A 19,471-nucleotide genomic window follows, 5' to 3' on the forward strand; every position below is an offset into this window, starting at 1 on the left:
ATCCTCAGGTAGTGTAGATTCGAGTTTGTTCAAATTTAATATGACACCTGGGGTAGGGTGGGGACACACTGGCTGATCAAAGTTTCACATAGGACTAGATAGGGAAATCTTTTAAAATCTTCTTCTCAGGTACTTCAAAGCCATGATTAGTGATATTTATTTGGAATCATCCTCAGGTAGTGTAGATTCGAATTTGTTCAAATCATAACCCCATGGAGATGGTGGGGCCAAAATGGGGGATCCAGGTTTTACATTATAATATATTGAAAAAATCTTCTTCTCAAGAATAGCAAAGCCATGTTTAGTGATACTAGTATTTGTATGGAAGCATTTTCAGGAAGTGTATAGAATGAAATTTGTTCAAATCATAACCCCCAAGGGTAGGGTGGGGTCACAATGGTGGATCAAAGTTTACATAGAAAATAAAGGGAAAAATGCCAAGAACAGAAAAGCTATGTTTAGTCATATTGACATGTAAGCATCCTCATGTATTGGATTTAAATTTGTTCAAATCATTGCCCTTTGGGGGTAGGGAGTGAAACAATGGAGAATCAAATTCAAATTATTACAAAGAGATATATAGGAAGATGTTTTTAAAAATCTTTTTATCAAGAACAGCAAAGTCATATGCTGTAGTAATATGAAGGAATTCTCAAGTAGTATTAAAATTCAAGCCCCCCCCCCTTTTCAGTAAACAGTTCTGATCTGATTTGTGCTTTTTCCTGGCCGATTTTCTCAGGTGAGCGATGTGGTCCCTGGGCCTATTGTTTGATTTACAATAGTTGTACACTTAATAAAAACTTCGATTTACTATAGTGATAAATTATACTTTGATTTACTATAGTTAGCTATAGTATTTTTGTTAGGTGCCCGCCCTACCACGGGTGTCAGAATTCGAATAAATTTGAATCTACACTACCTGATGATGTTTTCCTTTAAGTTGTATCTCTCCTATCGCAGTGGTTCTTGAGGAAAAGACTTTTTGTACCATGCACCAATTTTCTCGATTTCTGAGTTATCTTCTCTTTAGTGATGGCGTGGCCCTTCATTTGAACAAACTTGAACCACCTTAACCAATGGATACTCTGTGTCAAGTTTGGTTAAATTGGCCTTCGACTCCGGTGAGCTAATAGAATGACTGAGATGACCACAGTGAAGATATATGGAGAGCAGAGTGGTCAAGATTCAATTATCTTTATACTTTATACGTAGTAATAATTTACGTGCAATACATTTATAATATTTAATTATGAATAGTTTCTTCCATATATAATGCAACTTACTTTGGATATGTAGAAAGATTTAATAGTTAAACATATGTTTTTTCTAGTGAAAATGGAAGATTTCTTGATCATGGCAAAGAAAAAAATACCAAATTTGGTTGGCCTAAAGTTTGCATCAAAGGATCTTGGAGATATGATCGGTTGTTTATTTGCTGGAAAATTTAACATCCTCTGTGGTTGTGATGAGGTAGGTTAAATCCATTTCATTTTTGTTAATCCTGTGAAAGTAAAGTGGTACTCAATGGCAACGTCTTTGTCCCGGGCGTAGGTGTTGTCGGGATTTTCATCAGAAAATAAATTCTTATGACAACATGCGAAAATAATTGGGCATTGGTCATACAGAAAAAAAAAATGACATGAAGTATAAAAAAAATTATTTGCTGAAAGCTATTCGTTCTTTTGTGATATTGGAGAGGCTAAAGCATTTGATGTGTACTTGTAAACCTAGAAGTGATTTTACAAGTACATGTACGCGTAACTAACATCGTGTTCTGATTAAAAAAAAAAACTGTACGTGTATCAACACATGTAAAACTTCACTTCAACAAGTCACTTTATAATCCATTTTTGTCAAATAATTATTTATGTAATAGACTCTTAACATCACTACAAACACTTCCCGTGGGGATCCGAGCAAGAACAGGTCCTCAGTACCCCCTTGCTTGTCGTAAAAGGCGACTAAATGGGGCGGTCCTTCGGATGAGACCGTATAAACCGAGGCCCCGTGTCACAGCAGGTGTGGCACGATAAAGATCCCTCCCTGCTCAAAGGCCGTAAGTGCCGAGCATAGGCCTAAATTTGCAGCCCTTCACCGGCAATGGTGACGTCTCCATATCAGTGAAATATTCTGGAGAGGGACGTTAAACAGTATACAATCAATCAATCAATCAATCACTATAAACACCACTTAAGAATATTTTTTCCAATATTTGAGTTTAAAATTGTAATCTATGGAGATAACAAACAGTGTTCAAGCTTTAATTTAATGTCCATTAATACATAATACAAAATTGGAGCAGAGGAAATGCGGAAATCCAAAAAATGAAAAGTGGTATCAGATGTCATCAACTTGTTTGTCAATAACTTACCCCGTTTAATAAATGTTAATACGTAGAGCATTTTCTTGCGTATTGAATCAACTGAGGGATATATACCTCGTATTCAGGTGATGAAGGTACATTGCTGCATAAGTTCGGGAAGTTGACGATAAAAAAGTTAAAGTTATCACGTTTATCAGAGTCTAATTGTTAGATTACCATTAACGTAATGCAACTTTTGGACTTTTACGAGAAGCATTGACTTTTACAGTTGACGACTTACTTTTACATTTAAACCTGTATCATGTACGGAGGTACATAATTGATAATGGATACGAACACCTTTCTGGCGGTCATAAGAAGAGTGTTTGGAGCACGAACATGTAAAGGCCGTTGTAATGTTGAATATTGATCCGAGTTCAAAATTACCCGAGGTTCATTTTTCAACTTTGAATATTGAACCGAGGGTGTTTTTTCTCCATTGAAAATAGAGACCAAATTTCTCGAGAGGGACGTTAAACAACATACAATTAATCAATCTTAATTTTCAAGAACCACTGAGTTAGAAAATATAAATCATCGTAAGGTAGTGAGGATTCAGGTGTGTTCAAATCATGACCCCGGGCGTGGAGGGGGGTAGGTAGGACAACAGTTGGCTTTCAAAGTTTTACACATGAATACATAGGAAGAATCTTTAAAATTCTTCTCAAGAACAGCAAAGGCATGAGTGTTCATAAAAATATAAAAGCATCCTCAGACTCATCTTCGCTAGCCAAGGGTTTCCGATCCGAAATCTACTCTACAACCCTAAGCAGATTTAGTCCTATCAAACGGGAACTTTAATTGCGCCACCTATCGCCGTAATTGAGTTAAGTCCCTTGAAGCTCTTTAATATTTGTCAAAAGAAAATCGCTGTAACATACGTAAATCAATATGACGTTTGAAACAATATGGCGACCTCCATGCAATTTGATGTGGAATATAACCCAACAACCTCATACAGCTGTGGGCACACCTCAAAAGTGGTAGAAAATATCGTTCTTCATGGATTTTTTATCAAGAGTTTGACAACACTTTCTACATGCTGCTGTATCAATTATTATCGATGAGCCGTGACATTTGATTGGCTTAAATTTATCCACCTAAAATGCGGAACACGGACTTAAGTGGTCCTTTGAATAATTCTTGAAAACATATACATGTATAATCAAAAGAAAAAAAATTCAAATAAATTACTCCCTTGTTTTTTCTTAGCATATATCACGTCCTATCATCCCTTGTAAATAACTCTTCTTTTGTATAAAACACTAACAGACTTTAATTCAGCCGAAAATCGTCGATTAGTAAAAACCGTGCGTAGACTGAGACTTCGCAGCCAATCAAATTCGTTTGCGCGAGTTCTAAAATTTTCAGCCAAATCCGCCAAGGGTTGTAGAGTAGGTCAAAACCCTCTGAAATATTGTGAGAAAAAACCATAAACAAAGGAAACAAAAAAGGGAAAGGGAAACTATCCAATGTTGAAAACCGAACCATGTTTCTCTTGGATGGAAGGGCCGTTTCAGAAATTCCTCACAAACTATCCTGTGTTTCCCTGATTCGGGGGGGGGGGGGGGGGGGGGCAATGTTATATTTTGGCTACTTTATTACAAAAATTAAATAACGCTGAAAGTCCAAAAATGAAGAAAACAGCCCATTCACAAATACAAAAAAACACATTCTTCAAATATATATGGTACTAATCAAAAAAGGGGAGATCACCGCCCCCCCCCCCTTTTCCATTTTCTACTGTACAAAATAACTAAGTATTGTGGGGTTCATGCTTGATCTATTTGATTAATTATGCGTAAAAAAGATCACCTAACCTTTTATTTTGAAAAAAATCCGTTTTTTCAAGTTGGGCATTGTAAGATATTAGTGTTGTGCATAACTAAATAAGCATTAAAACGTACATGCATCATACGTTAAACTATTTGTCCATTGTCCAAACTAGTAGTCCAAACCCGAAAATCCTATGGGGGGGGGGGGGAGGTAGGACCCAATTTTTTTTTTTTCAAAAACTACCACTTACTCTTCTTTCTTTGAGTACACTGTAACGTGCCTGTTGAAAGGGAGGCTAAACCAGTTTCACTTTGTTCAATGCCTATGTCTATCTTTGCGAAGAAGTAAACTCCCCCCCCCCCCCCGTTCCCGACGCCTATAGATTAATTCACAGTTGTGAAAAGCAAGTGATGAATATTATTTTTTTATGCTGTTGAATTAAAAACCGGTCTCATGATCAAAATTCCACGACCCGGGTCAGTTTTTCGAGGGACAAGGGTCTAAATTCAACACCTTTGGTCTCAGTATTCAACGTTGAAAAATGACACCCTGGGTTAATTTTAAACCCGGGTCAAAAGTCAACGTTACACCGGGAGTTGAGGGTAGGGTTGTTGTAGTTTTATTTTCGTTTCTTTAAATGGTTGAGCTGAAAATAAATTGTATTTATATTGTAAAAGACCCTCCGTACTGTGTATAAGTAAACCGTCAAGTGAAAAAGTCAGCGCTCCTCAGAGTAATATTGACCGATAACAAAGAAGAGATAGCGGTCGCTACCACTTGCTATGAGTTCTTGTATTAGAAGCACATATTAACTAACACTTAAGTCCACAATTGTAATTTTTTCACATTGTCGAGTTCCTTTCAAGAACCGCTGGGCCAGTTTCTACTAAACTTGCCAAAATTATCCATAGGTAAAAATGATTAAGGCTTCTTCAAATGAAGGGTCGCCTTCTTCATACAGTATTAGTAAAAAAATAAATGGCATGTTAATTTTAAAAATCCTCTTCAAAAAATGTACCAGATAAGAAGAAACTCCTTTGTAAACATCCTTAGGTGGTATAGACTTAAATTTGTTAAAATCATAATCCGCAAGGGTTGGGTTTTTGACCACAATGGAAGATCAAAATTTTTACTTATACTTCACATATTTAATCCTTGTTAGAAGACCCTTCATTGGATACCAAAAACTTTGACCCTTAGACTTTGGGGTTTGAATAACTTTTAAAAAACAAACCTTGACCATAACTTTTAAAGGGTTAGGGCTAGTGCTTTCATACTTTTCATATTTAATCCCTGTGACAAGACCTTTCATTTGATATCAAGAACTTTTATACGGTTAGTGCTAGGGCTTCCATACATCACATATGTATTCTTTGTGGCAAGACCTTTCATTGAGTATCGATTACCTTGACCTTGACCTTTGAGATGTCCGTACTTATTAAAAACTTGAACCTTGATCTACGTTCATATTTCAGAATTGTATTTCCAGAGAAAATATCCTACTTTAGGTACCAATATATTAAATTTGCATTTAATTGAAGTTAAATCTTCGCTATGTTGCCATACGGGAGCATCAGTGTATTACAAACACATCTTGTTTTGTTTAATATTTGTCAGCAACTAATGGCAAACATGGTTATGGGAGCACACGGTGCAGTTGGTACTCTATACAACTTCATGCCTCAGCTGTTCCACAGACTTGTTCAGTATGTTAGAAATGGAGAGATGCAGAATGCTCGGGCAGAACAAATTCGCGCACAAAAGGTTCTACGGATTATGGTTAAATATGGTACTTTTATTTGATATGATATCTTTTTACATGTTCTGTATTCATTTTATACGTATTAAATAAATAACTGAAAACTTAATGTAGAACATATAAATATGCTGTCGATTCTGAAAACCATTTACACAAGCTTCAAACACAGGCTATACATAGCCATGTTTGATTCGTTATGTGCCCATGGCAAACTTAAGTGCAGTTTTTCTGCCGTGATACCGCCCCTCCTCCCCAGCACGAAATAGTATTTTAGAGCTAGAATTTTTTTTTTCTTTATCGTTTATCAAGTTTTTTTATAATGTAAGTTGGATACTTTTTCTACGACTCCCCCTCCAAAAATCGATGCTACGTCCCTGTTATGTGAAAAATTTATGCAGTATATGTATAACTGTAATATCCATGAATTTTTACCTAGCTGTTGGGGGAGGGGGTGTTGGGTATAGAAACAAGAGGCCCACGGGCCTTATAGGTCACCTGAGTATCATGTAACAACTTTCCAGCGATTGTATTTGGTTCGTGTTTTAATCCAAAAACCATGAAATTCACAAATTTTGAAAGAGGCACCATTGCTTATCAATGGGCAGATTTCAAAGCATTAATTTATTTTTAGTCAAAGTACCCCCTGGTACCCCTGACCCAGCAGCCCTGAAATTATCTATTTTGAAAGAGGCCCCTTTCTTCGTTATAAGGCCAGAATTTTTTTATGTTCAGGTTTAGTTATGAACATGAGAATAAAAAAGTCCCGAAGGAGAAGGAAATAAATAAAATTTTTGATAAATCAATTATTAACATTTGTACATTCTTTTTTTATGCTATCCTAATAGGCTCCTTACCACTGGACACATAATGCTTTCAAATAGGAAAGTAGAACATTTAATTGCTTATTTCATCATCTGCCATTTTGGGCCAGTTATATAAATTTTGTGATGTTGATCAAAATATATTTTAAAAAATCAATTCTTTAAAAGTCTTTCAATATATCTTCATTTTTTTAATATGTGTTAGGTGAATGTGTAGACATTGTTCTAAAATTTACTTGATGCCTAAAATTATAATTCCTATCATAAAACAGACAGGGTGAACATTTTTTCAATTAAGTGTGAAATAATTTTTCTGGCTGATACAAATGATACTAAATGCCTGTATATATCTGTATATTCTTGCCTTTTAATTGTTAATTTTTTTTTTTATTTCTTCAGGTTATTGTTTATTTCTTCCTCAAATGGACTCAACTTCTCCCATAGTTTTATTCATTACATCTGATGCATAAGCAGTGAAGAATGATACTGTAAGCTACAACAAAGACCTAAACACTGTAGCTGGCAATATGCAATAGCTACCACGGGCAGTTTAAAACCCGGGGGAGGAAAATAATTTACAGACAGATACTTTTGAAACGAATACATAATTATCTCACCAGCATGTCATTGTGCAACAAAGTCGTCAGCATTTTATTTGTCCTTTGAACGGGTGAATCGTTTTGAATGGCACTCTTATCGATGAATTTTACACTAAACCAAGCTATCTTCTCAGACCTGTCACCTAGCTTTATTTACCCGCGGTTTCATCGTAAAAGTGGAAGTGCGAGTTCGTAAATTTGAAATCTCGATCCCGATTCAAGTTTGACATCGGAAAGAAAAAAATGTTGTATTTCTTTCTGAAAATTCAAAACCTTGAGCGGAGGGTTTATAAAACTGAAAATAAAATAAATCCTGGCCTTAAATATGTAATCAGATCATTAGCATATTAACCAGGAGCAAAGGATAAGATGTTCAAAGAATTCATGCATTTCACTATATAATCATTAGAGCCCCACCCTAAAACAAGAACCCCTGACCCTGGGGCCATAAAATTCACAATTTTGGTAGAGGCACTCTTGCTCATCATAACTATGTACTTAGTTGGTTTATTTAATACCCAGGAGCAGAGAAGATTTTCAAAGAAATAATGCATTTTCACTATATACTTATTTAGCCCCGCCCTAGCACTAGAACTCCTGACCCCAGGGCCATGAATTTCACAATTTTGGTAGAGGACTCATTGCTGATTACAATCATGCAAACAGTTTGGCTGCTTGATGTCCAGGAGTAAAGAAGAAGATTTTTAAAGATTGCATTAATTTTAGTGGTTTTGACCCCACCCCTCAAGTCCCATGGGGGCAGGGACCATGAAATTCACAATTTTTGTTCCCCTGCACCCACAGATGCTGTATACAAAATTTGGTTGAAATTGGTTTAAAGGTTTCAGAGAAGAAGCTGAAAATGTTCAAATGTTAACACACGACGGACGACGAACGACGGACGCCGACAGACAAACACGGATGGCAATAGGTCACCTGAGTGACTCAGGTGACCTAATAAATACCTCTTTTAAATGAAGAGAAATAGTGCGCATTATCATTTATCAGTCAAATATTAAAATAGCCTTATATATACAGTTGTAATTTGTACAAGTGATAGGTCGACCACTGATTTGAGCACTGTCGTTAACGGTCCCGGCATACTAGTAATCAGTCCCTCTAATTCTTCTCGTATCCTTAAATACTCTGTCACGTCTGATACGACGATTTGGTGAAGCCAGCAATAACGTCATGGATGCGGCCATTTTTGCATAACATAGACTTAAGATGTTTCAAAAGCTGTCGTAACTTTAAGATTATACTTATATATATATATATATATATATATATATATATATATATATATATATATATATATATATATATATATATATATATATACGTTTGTTAGTCCTAAGATAACTTCGTTAACTTGCCTGTTGGTTCCTTGAAATGAATTCTGAATATTAAAAAACATTTTTACTCATTTTAAAACATTTAAGGGCTATTAACAAACTAATTTACGAGCCAAAGGTCAAGCGGGGCGCAGTGGCTAGAGCGACTGCTCTACAGTGGATACATACAACACGGGTTGGAGGTGGATGTCCTTCCAATGAGACCGTCAGAGGTCCCATATGTCGCGGTTGTTGTTGGCACGAAAATAATCCCTCGCACCTTTATGGCTTTAAGTATGAGGTATGGGAGAAAATTTGCGATTCTCCACATAGCTGCAAATGATGGCGTCTTCATATGAATGAAATTGTAAAGAGCGAAGTTAAACAACAAGCAAATAAAAACGAACCAAAGGAGGGAGTTTCTTTAGATACAACTTTTAACGATATATATATTTGGATTATTTTAGTCAAGATAAGGTCTAGAACATTTTTTGCTTTATTGTGTAATGGTGTAAATAGTTGATTTATTTTGTTGGGGGGGGAGGGTTACTTTTCCCAAGTATATAAACGTTTTTAAAATTAAATTTTGCCTATTTGTATTGAAGAACCGACCAGATATGATGCTTTTATGTTCGTATTTTATGTCCAGTTCACAGACTTGCATGGTTTAGATCAACCGCTGTTGGTTGCACCTTTTGCATAATAGCACTAGAACTCTTTCTGACGTACTTACTTAATCCTTTTCGTGCTGGTTAGCACATAAGGTCGTCACCAGAGACTTCCATGCTGGCCAATGGCTGTCCATGGCATTTCTGGATATATCCCTATGTACAGATGTTTTTCCAATCTTTCTCCACAGGTCTTCATGTTTCTTTTGGTCTTCCTCTCTTTCTCTTGACAGATGGTGTCAATCTCAATGCAACCCTTAGAATGGAGGTTGGGTGCATATATATATGTCCTATCCACAACCATCTTCTTTTCTTTATAACTTGAGATAGAGGGGTGGTGTTAGTCTTTTTGTACAGTTCTTCATTTTAGATTGTATTAGGCCAGAAGATGCGTAGTATTCTGTAAAGGCAACGTGTCTGGAAGGAATCTAGCTTGGTTTGAAATGGTTTTTGTTACTTTCCATGCTTCAACCCCATATAGGAGGACGCACCCCACGCACATTGCTTTTGAAGATCCCTATTTTGGTATTGATGTTGATCTTTGCTGACCTCCTGATGTTACTTAGTGCAACATACGCTCCTGTGGCTTTAGAAATCCAAGCAAATACATCTACCTCGAGTTCCCATCTGTGGTGATCTTGCTTTCTAGATAGACAAATTCTGTGATCTCTTCTATTTTTTCATTATTAAGGGTGATGGGCTCGTCTGATTTAGTATTGAACTTCATGTTCTTAGTCTTGTTTCTGCTAGTTGGTTGGTTTTTTTTTCTTGCATGTCGCAATGTCGGTGTGATACTAGTAGCAGCGCTATGTCGTCTGCCAAATCTAGAAATTCCCGTCTGCTTATTCTTGGTGGTTTCTTGTATGATCCAGTCAGTGCAGAATGTGAAGAGAAGAGGGGAGTGCAGACATCCCTGTTTTACTACAGTCTTCAATTTGAACTCTCTAATACGTTTGATCCATAAATAACTCTGGCATTTATATCTTTATACAGCATCTTAATGAACAAGATGATTTTATTTGGAATATCCCATATAATGATTGAGGATTAAAGTTGACGTGAAATGAAGTTCCATTCATTGATCTGCTCTTATATTAGTCTGAGAGTGAATCTGATCGGCACATGATCAGATCAGATTCATTCTCAGACTAATATTAGAGCAGATCAATGAATGGGACTCTCCATTTCACATCAACTTTAATCCTCAATCATTATGGAATATTGGAATATTCCAGATGAAATCATCTCGATCATTAAGATGCTGTATACTGATATAAATGCCAGAGTTATCAGTGGATCAAACCTATTAGAGGAATCCCTTTGGAAAACCTGCCTGTTCTTTCCACAGTAGAGCATCTGCTATGTCTGTGATTCTGTTCAATGTAACTCTGCTTAGCACTTGAATACCGAGGGCAGCATTTTTCCTCTATAGTTGTTGTAGTTGGAAAGGTCTTCTTTTTTGGAAGCTTTACGATAAGATCTGTTGGTGTCTCTTCTTACTCCCATATGTTCTGTAGAATATGATTGTCTAGTGTTTTGATGATTTGATAGAGGGTTTGTATATCTTGTTTAAAAGCTGTTTGCAGGTGTCCAGGTGAAATTCTTCGGCCGTGTGTTAACAGGAGCTCTGCAAATTTTTACAGCATCTATGGTAAAGGGAAACAAAAATGCCAGCAGCCTTTCCACTTTTTAATTTCCCTATTGCCTTTTTCATTCTCTTCTATACGGGGCTAAATAGGTTAAATAGTGAAAATGCATTATTTCTTTAAAAATCTTCTCTGCTCCTGGGTATTAAATAAATATGCAATGTGTTTATGGCTGGTGTTATCAAAAGAACTTGGCCCCATTTCCTGTATCATTTATATTGAACACTGAATCCTCAAAATGTTCTTCTTCTCTGGGGTATTAAATAAACTAGCTAAGTACATAGTTGTGATTCTTTCAAATTTGTGTATATCAGGGGTTCTGGTGTTTCTTTTGATATAGGCATTTCCTTTTCTTGTCTGGAGTATTATATCTTTACATAGTTATGATGAACAAGAGTGCCTCTTTCAAATTTGTGAATTTCTGATGACTGAAAAATTTATCTTCTTCTCTGCTCCTGGATATTAAATAAACTAACTAAGTGTTTTGATGTCTCTTCCAAATTTTGATAGAGGGTTTGGGGCTATATATATCTGAAAATGCATTATTTTTAAAAAAAAAAGCTGTTTGTTTTACTTCAAATATTTTAATTTTGGCTAGCTCTACATTACATTTTTTTGAAAATCTTTTCCTTTGCTCCTGGGTATTATATGCTAAGTATATATATATATATATATATATTTATGATGAGGAAAGGTGCTTCAAAATGGTCTGCCCCCTCAGGGGTTCGGGGGGGGGGGGTAAATAGTCTGAAAATAAATAAATGCTTTGAAATAAACTCATTAGTATTAATCAACCATATTTGATGAAATAACATTTATGATGATAAAATTTTGAAATATATGGCCCCAGGGTCTGTGGTTCCTGTGGGGTGGGGTGGGGTGCACAATTGCATGGTTTAGAATGGAAGTCCTTAGTTACTCTGATCTACTTATGGTTGTTAACTTAAGCATTGCTAAGTGTATAATTATGATAAGCAATAGTACCTCTTTCAAAATCGTGATTTTCATGGCCTCTGGTTTAGAACACAAACTAAATTCAATTGTTGGAAAGTAGTTACATGATACTCAGGTGACCTATAAGGCCCGTGGGCCTCTTGTTTAGTGTATGCCTTCAAGTCTGCTCTTGCATTTTTCGTTCCTTCTTTGTCTATAGTCCGATATTCTGCTTTGAGCTGATCTTTTTGTCTCTTTGATTTAATGTACAAGATTTTCTTTTCACTACGTCGCTCTACTGATTTCCATGTATTCTCTTTTTTCCTCTTTCTTGGACCAAGTTTGTGCTGCCCATTATTTAATAGTATCTCATTAAATGTTTCCATATCAATCAATCTGTGTGTTCGATAAAAACCGCAAACTTTTAACGTGCAGTACAAATCAATTACAAGTATAATTCTAGTAGTCATTTCTCTGAACATGTGTTTCCCTGATTAAATGAAATGAATGTGTAGTTTTTCCTGCAATATCCCCATTCATCAAAAACACATCTTTCAACAAATTATTGGGATTCCTATGGGTGCCAATTGCGCGCCGTTATTAGCAAACCTATTTTGTATTTATATATGAAGCCGATTTTGTCCAAAAAGATAACAAAAACACTTGCCGTGGCCTTCAACTCGACATTTAAGGTATATCGACGACGTCATATCAATTAAAGCTGAACACGATTCGTAAAAAGAATTTGTCCGCCATATTTGTTCCAGCTCCTGCTATATCTGCAGCCCCCTTAAATTAGAGCAGGTCAATTTATCACTGTTCTGTGTAATGAATTGTCACCGGTGTACATATGCTATTCAATAATCAGTAGGGACCAAAAAAACTGTACTTCCAATGTAGAAAAATAAGATACCCAAGATACTTACAACAGTTGTGCAGTGTACAAACAAACACAAATATGCGTAACTGCTATAAAATGTAATCAAAGGTGATGTAAGATAACCAGCAGAACACGGATCGCCATTCCACGTCGATATCATTGACAATACGGCAATCAAGTGTAACGAAAGCAAATAGTATACCTTGGTGTTGATGTATCGTAGATAATGATATCAAAAATGGCGTATTTCTATTTACGAGTCAGGAATGGAATATTCATGTCACAAATAGTGATGAACAACAGGCTTTCTCTGGCGTTTATATCTTTATTTTTCATTTCAAGGTCACCAGCTTGGGGGTAATGTGGCAGCTGTGAAACCGTTTATGACACTTGTCGGTTTGGATCTTGGACCTCCTCGCCAACCAATGAGGGCTATGTCTGTTGATGAAACCGCAGAATTCCTAAATGACGTTGATAAACTAGGATTCAAAGACTGGAATCCAGCTCTTTCCTTGTAGCAATTTTTTTTTTCTAAAAATCTTGTCACCTGAATCATTCTGCTGACTTAAACAAAAGCTTGCGCGTCAGTCGACATCTATAATAAAAAATAAATGTTAAGAACAGAAATACCCTTATTCTTAAGGAGGGCTTTTAAAAAAAAAATGTCATGCAACATTATTTTAGCTTACCTGAGCCAAAGGGTCAAGTGAGCTGTTCTAGAAAAGATCAGAATATGTCCGTTGTCGTTGTAAACTTTTCACAATTTCATCTCCCCAGAACTACTGGGCCAGTTTCAATCAAACTTGACACAAATTATGTTAGGGTGAAGGGGATTCAGGTTTTTCACATGAAGGGCTACGCCCTTTTCCAAGGGGAGATTACAAATGAGTGAAACTATATTGACATTTAAAAAATCTTCTCAAGAACCACTGGGCCAGGAAAGATGCAACTCATGTGGAATCTTCTCAAGAACCATGGGGGCAAGAGAGATGCAACTCATGTAGAATCTTCCTCAGGTAGAGTAGATTCAAGTTTGTTTGTTTTTTTTTCAAATCATGATCCCCGGAGATAGGGCCACAGTGATTGATCCAAGTTTTACATAGGAAAATACAAATATAAAGGAAAAATCTCTAAAAATCATCTTCTCGAGTACTACAAAGCACAGGCCTTTCGATCGGTTAGAAAAAGAATAAGGGGTTAAAAAAAATAAAGGTATGGAAATCTTTTCATAAGGTACATACTTTCGCCAATAAAATTCTTATAAATCAAATGCTTTACAATTTCACTTTATATCCATATCTATTCATATATAAACAATCTTTATTACTACTAAAGTTCATTCCGTAATTCCTTGTACTTCTCGATATATTCTGAAATCAATTCCAAAATTGACTTTAATTTTTTTACTCGACATCAGCTCGGGCCTTTAGAGAGCTACACTAATTGTTAAGCGGGAACGACGAGACAAATTTTCCCCGAAATTTATTCTATTCTCAATGAATATTTGCCCTTTTGCATTTGAGCTTTTCAAGGTTTTCTCTAACTGATCATAATGATGATCTTACTAAGTCACGAACAACATTTTAGCGGTCTAATTGTTTTTAAAATCGGAAGGTATATTATACATTCCGGGAAAAAATTGTTCAACCGTAGCTTCTTTTACATTCATTATCAACAAGGCGGCATAGACGTTTTCAGATTAATTTTTCGCGAAAGGAATTATTACGGACTTAACCTTACAATCTGGAGTAAAAAACGAACTTTAAAATGTTGAGAGATTTTGCAAATACTATACAATTCTTCGCTGCACTTCAAACACCGTCTGTTTACATGTGAATGACCAGGGGCCCAAGCTAATGTCGAGGAAAAAAATAGGTCATTTTTGAAATTAATTTTAGAATATCTCGAGAAGTATATGGAATTGCGGAATGAGCTTTGGCAGAAATGAAGTTTGTTTATCTATGAATAGATTTAAATAGAAATTAGAACTGTAGAGCATTTGATTGAAAAATACTTTTTAGCGAAATTGCGTACCCAGTGTAAGAGTTCGATCCATACCTTTATTATTTTTTTACACACACATTTTTTTAAGCGATCCAAAGGCCTGTGCTACAAAGCTATGTTTGGTCTTACCGATATGGAAGCATCCTTAAGTGGTGTAGATTCAATTCATGACCACCGGGGAAGGGTGGGGCTATAATGTGGGTTCAAAGTTTTACATATATGGATATATAAAAAGAAATCTTAAAAGCCATGATTGGTGATATTTATATGGAAGCATCCGCAGGTGATGTACATTCAAGTTTGTTCAAATCGAAACTCCTGGGGGTACAATGACGGATCAAAGTTTCACATAGAATATATATATATAGTGAGAGAGAGAGAGAAGAAGAAGAAGAAGAAGAAATCTTTAAAAATGGGATTTTTTTAAAAGCAGGATAGCAAAACCAAATTAGTAATAATAAATGCTATCATATGTACACCAATACAGTACAATATACGTTTACGAAAATGAGATTTAATAAACGTATCCTGGCGTCATGGGTTTCCGATAGTCTAACATTAACCGCGGTTCTAATTATTTTCAAGTTTAGTCAAAGATTTTCAAACTCTTTTGATTTTTAACCCTATGCATTGCATTAAGGTAGGATTCTTCTCTGGTTTCTGACTAGATGAAACATTCCAAGTATATTTGCTTATACAATGCTATATAGAGGTGTGTTCAAAAGACATATTTTTCTTTGCTTATCACAATTGTACAAATTTAAATAGAAAAAACTATGCATTGTGACGTCACGTTTTATTTACACCCGGCGGAATGGTGGCGTATGAAAATATCTTCTTTTCTGTCTCTCAAAATTGTAATAGAACAATGAATTTAGTTATATTTTTTACACAATTGAGGACTTGGATAAATTTTCAAATGTAAGTTAAATTAATAATGCTTATGTAAACTCTCAAATATATCAAATAAATATGATTTTTCAAACAAACTAGAACTTTGTTAGCCAACACTTCCTATCAAAGTGCAGGATCAAAAATCCATAAAAATTATTTTTTCTCTTCTCAAAACTTTTTGTTTTTCTCTCATTTTGTACATTTATAAGACTACTTTATTATATGTGAAAATAAGAAAAAGTTAAATATAAAGCATATGAAAATAACTAATATATCCTAAAAAATTCAGAGAAAATGTAGCCAGTATCCAGTTAAGTTAGATTATTTATGTAAATTTGGTAATAGCATGCTATAGACACGACATTAATATGTTTTTATACAAAAAGAACAATCATTAAGCTTTTATATCCAGTCAGTATCAAGGATTGGCAACAGTTATTTTTTATCTTAATGTCAAGAGAAGAAGACCTTGACCTGGTGCTTAATATAGAACGGTCAAATTTAATTTCACTGATACTATACTTAAAAGCAGGATTCTGTGAAAATTTCATTAATTTTTAAATATAGAAATAATGGAATGCTATTAAAAATGTACACCAATACAATACAATATACTTTCTAGCTATAAATAAAAGATTTAATAAACGTATATGTTTCATGGTGTTTCCGATAAAGTTCTTTAACATTAGGGTGAACAGCTAGGGCAATAATCAAAATGAAAAGTTTAGTCAAAAATATATTAAATATATTTAATTTTTAACCCTAATATTTATGCATTAAAAATCCAGATAATAAATTGGCATAAAGTGTCATCATATGAGTACAACATTTTCTAAATAAAATGATGTTATTTAATTGCAATTATATTTTCTAGATGTCATTTATTCACAGCATGGACAATCTAAAAAGGGCATGATTTCCCTGACAGTACATATAGCCAGGTGAACAGTACTGGAGATGAACCCAAGGTCCAAATGACTCGCATTGAACCCATTTGAAAAAAATCATACAAATTTCTTGAGTTTACACACAAATTCTTACAGACTCAACACTTCTAATTTTCACTCATATGCAAATAATTCTTACAGACGCAACCCTTCTCATTTTCACACATCTGCCATTCTTTTTCTTCCTAATCTGAGTTTTAAATATAATCAACTTAAATGTTGAGTGAATCAATATAAGGTTGATGAAAGATATGGTCCAGGTTGTTGAGACTATGATGTGATAAACTTCTTGTTCTTTATGGTTTCTGTTTAATTTTTCAGTGGTTTTCTTACAGTTTTTGCAGTTTTAGAAGATAATGTGTTGCATGATTTAAAAAAAAAATATTGTTTAAACATAGGGACTCCATCTTGATTCACTAACTGATAGCCCTGATAAGTGCAGATGGGGAATAACAACGCTTTGTTTTATTTGTTACTGCCTAAAATATTACAAAAAGTGACGTTATTCACAAGAATCAGCTAATTTTATGACGGGTTAAGGCTTCCATACATGGAAAAACTAATAGAGTCACATGGTTAATTTAAATACTAAAATACGTCACCGGAAGTGCAATTTATCAGATGATGAGCGTCGGTAAATGCAGTGAGAATCAAAAGGGTTTTCAGACGATTTTGATAACTACAAATTATGGTTATAAGAAAAATGAGTATTTTTATCACTGATTGCATTGTTTTTATGATATTTACCTTTTCACGCAGCATATTTTTTATCTTTTGCTTATATTGATGTTGCGAGATTCCCTACCTCAGGTGTCCTTAGTAATTAGAAATATGACGTTATTTTAGGGAAAACTCGCGCGACGAAAATAGACTATCGGAAACATATGACTATCAGAAACATATGATGGCACGATACATAATGAAATATACATGTTAGCTGGATTTATTTTAAAATAACACATCCCATTCTTGTTCATGTCGTCGCAAAAAGCAACGTCAAAATATCGCGAAGTTATAGTATATAATGCAACCTTTGCAATTATATAAAACATTAACAAAGCATTTGTACAAGCATATATTGATAATTTCATGAAAATGAACACTCTCTGAAAGACTCGAGAAGATTATTATTTAATTTTGACGAGGGGTCGTTTTTTTTTTTGATAAACAAACCTTGTTCTTTGTAGCTGTAAATTAGTAAAAGAATTAAGAATCCAAAATGTAATTTAAATTATTTATTTTTTTAAAAAATGCAAAATCGGAAGATTTAATTGAAAAAAATCAATTACATTTACAGTTTAGCTGGCAACTATTTCATTTGGTTGAGCCAATGAGGCACACTGAGCCAGTGTTCCGAATGACGAGCACTGACAGGACATTGTAGGGGTGTTGTAGGTATCGCCATGCTTTATAATAGTACCGTCAGGAGCCTTGCAGTTTCGACCTAGAGAAAAAAAGGATTAAAATTCTTGGAAATATTTTATAGTGAACATTTAATGCCTTTTGAGGCACATTAGTACTACAGGGATATTCCCAATGTGAAAAAAAAACTATTTTTTTTATCTATATAAATACGCAAGTTCGTCGTCAATCACACCCATATTATGCTTTATGCCAGCAGACTGTACTTTTTTTCACGTTTAGATCGACCATATACGGAAGAATTCAAATACTAGTGCATTAAATAGAAATCAGAATTTTTGAAAAAAAAAACCGGAAGAAGGCCTCGTTTAAATAATTTTTGCTTCTTATCTGATATATTTTTATCATACCGTTCATGGTCAAATATAAACGTCAATTGTACTTTCTGTTCGCACAGAAAGGCATATTGATGAGTCTTTCAAATAATAAAACATTTTTAGAAATTTCCAGCTTTTAATACTTTTAAATCAATGTGGAAAGGGGGGGGGTCCACAAGATTTTAACTATTTATTTCAATTACAACATAACGAAAGCAGACATGTGATATGTGCTATAAACAAAAATCACTGTATACTTACAACTGATTTGGGGTTTAATTTTACTGTTTTCGCATTTATAAAATTTTATTTTTGACAAAACTGTCATTAAACCAACCATAGAATTCTTTTTAAAATCAATAAAAGTAAACTAACCGTTTGGACACACCGGGCAGCATTTGTTTGGATCATGAACAGCGTCCACACAACCATCAAAAAAGCAATCTACAATGGCACAATATGCTTGTCCTGAGGAAGTGCATTGGCAAGGTTCACACGGGGAATGTTGAAAAGAACCAACATGGTACCACTTCCCCTGGTATAGACAGCCTGGGGGAGGAGTAAAAAGGACGGGGGAATCCCGACTCTCGACGACCAGAAAAGCTGTTACGAGAAGACCAATGGAGAGTGTCACTAGATGTGCCATCTTTCTTCTGTCAGGGTTGGTCTAGAAAAGAATTTTTTATTATCTTATCTTTCTTATATCACGAAGAATTTTCTTTAACCTTTTACAAACACCAGTCACAGGTCTGACATTTCAGTAGTCCCATTAAATTTATTAAAATATCAGTGGCGGATCCAGGAATTTCGTAACGGGGGGGGGGGGGCGCAGTAGAAGGCAGAGGGGTCTGGAGACTAACTGAAGCCCCCAAGGGTCTATGGCAAGGTCCTTTTTGGGGGTCCGGGGCTGACAAGTTCTTACAAATAAGAGATGTTTTTCCTTGATTTTAGGCTAATGGACACATAAATTTTACATAAAAAATTTCAAACGTGGAGGGCGCCGGCCCTGGATCCGCCTTTGAATATATCTGAAATATTGAATATATCTGAAATATAAAACATTTTTTAAAAATTTATTTGGTTATTGTTTAAAAGTTGTATACATATCT

General features: G+C 35.0%; 2 protein-coding genes across 2 annotated transcripts in view; one reads left to right on the top strand and one right to left on the bottom strand.

Moving 5' to 3' along the window:
* The window catches only part of LOC134233967 (N-acetylneuraminate lyase-like), a 28,877-nt gene extending 15,481 nt beyond the window's left edge, over positions 1–13,396 (top strand). Inside the window, exons 7-9 of the mRNA XM_062716022.1 lie at positions 1,331–1,470; positions 5,756–5,927; positions 13,121–13,396. Of these exons, the coding sequence (XP_062572006.1) occupies positions 1,331–1,470; positions 5,756–5,927; positions 13,121–13,296 (488 nt within the window). The 3' untranslated portion in view covers positions 13,297–13,396. The remainder of the gene's footprint in view (positions 1–1,330; positions 1,471–5,755; positions 5,928–13,120) is intronic.
* A 4,474-nt stretch (positions 13,397–17,870) lies between these two features.
* Positions 17,871–19,037, bottom strand: LOC134233977 (von Willebrand factor C domain-containing protein 2-like). The gene is made up of 2 exons (XM_062716033.1): positions 18,738–19,037; positions 17,871–18,067 (listed from the first exon to the last, which is right to left on the bottom strand). Exons 1-2 carry the CDS (start codon positions 19,006–19,008, stop codon positions 17,922–17,924), a joined length of 417 nt encoding a protein of 138 aa, XP_062572017.1. The 5' UTR covers positions 19,009–19,037; the 3' UTR covers positions 17,871–17,921.
* Positions 19,038–19,471: the final 434 nt, after the last annotated feature.

The sequence above is a fragment of the Saccostrea cucullata genome, unplaced genomic scaffold (genome assembly GCF_032062105.1).
Source record: "Saccostrea cucullata isolate Sc308-1 unplaced genomic scaffold, CSIRO_AGI_Scuc_v1 ctg641, whole genome shotgun sequence".
Taxonomy (NCBI): Eukaryota; Metazoa; Mollusca; class Bivalvia; order Ostreida; family Ostreidae; genus Saccostrea; species Saccostrea cuccullata.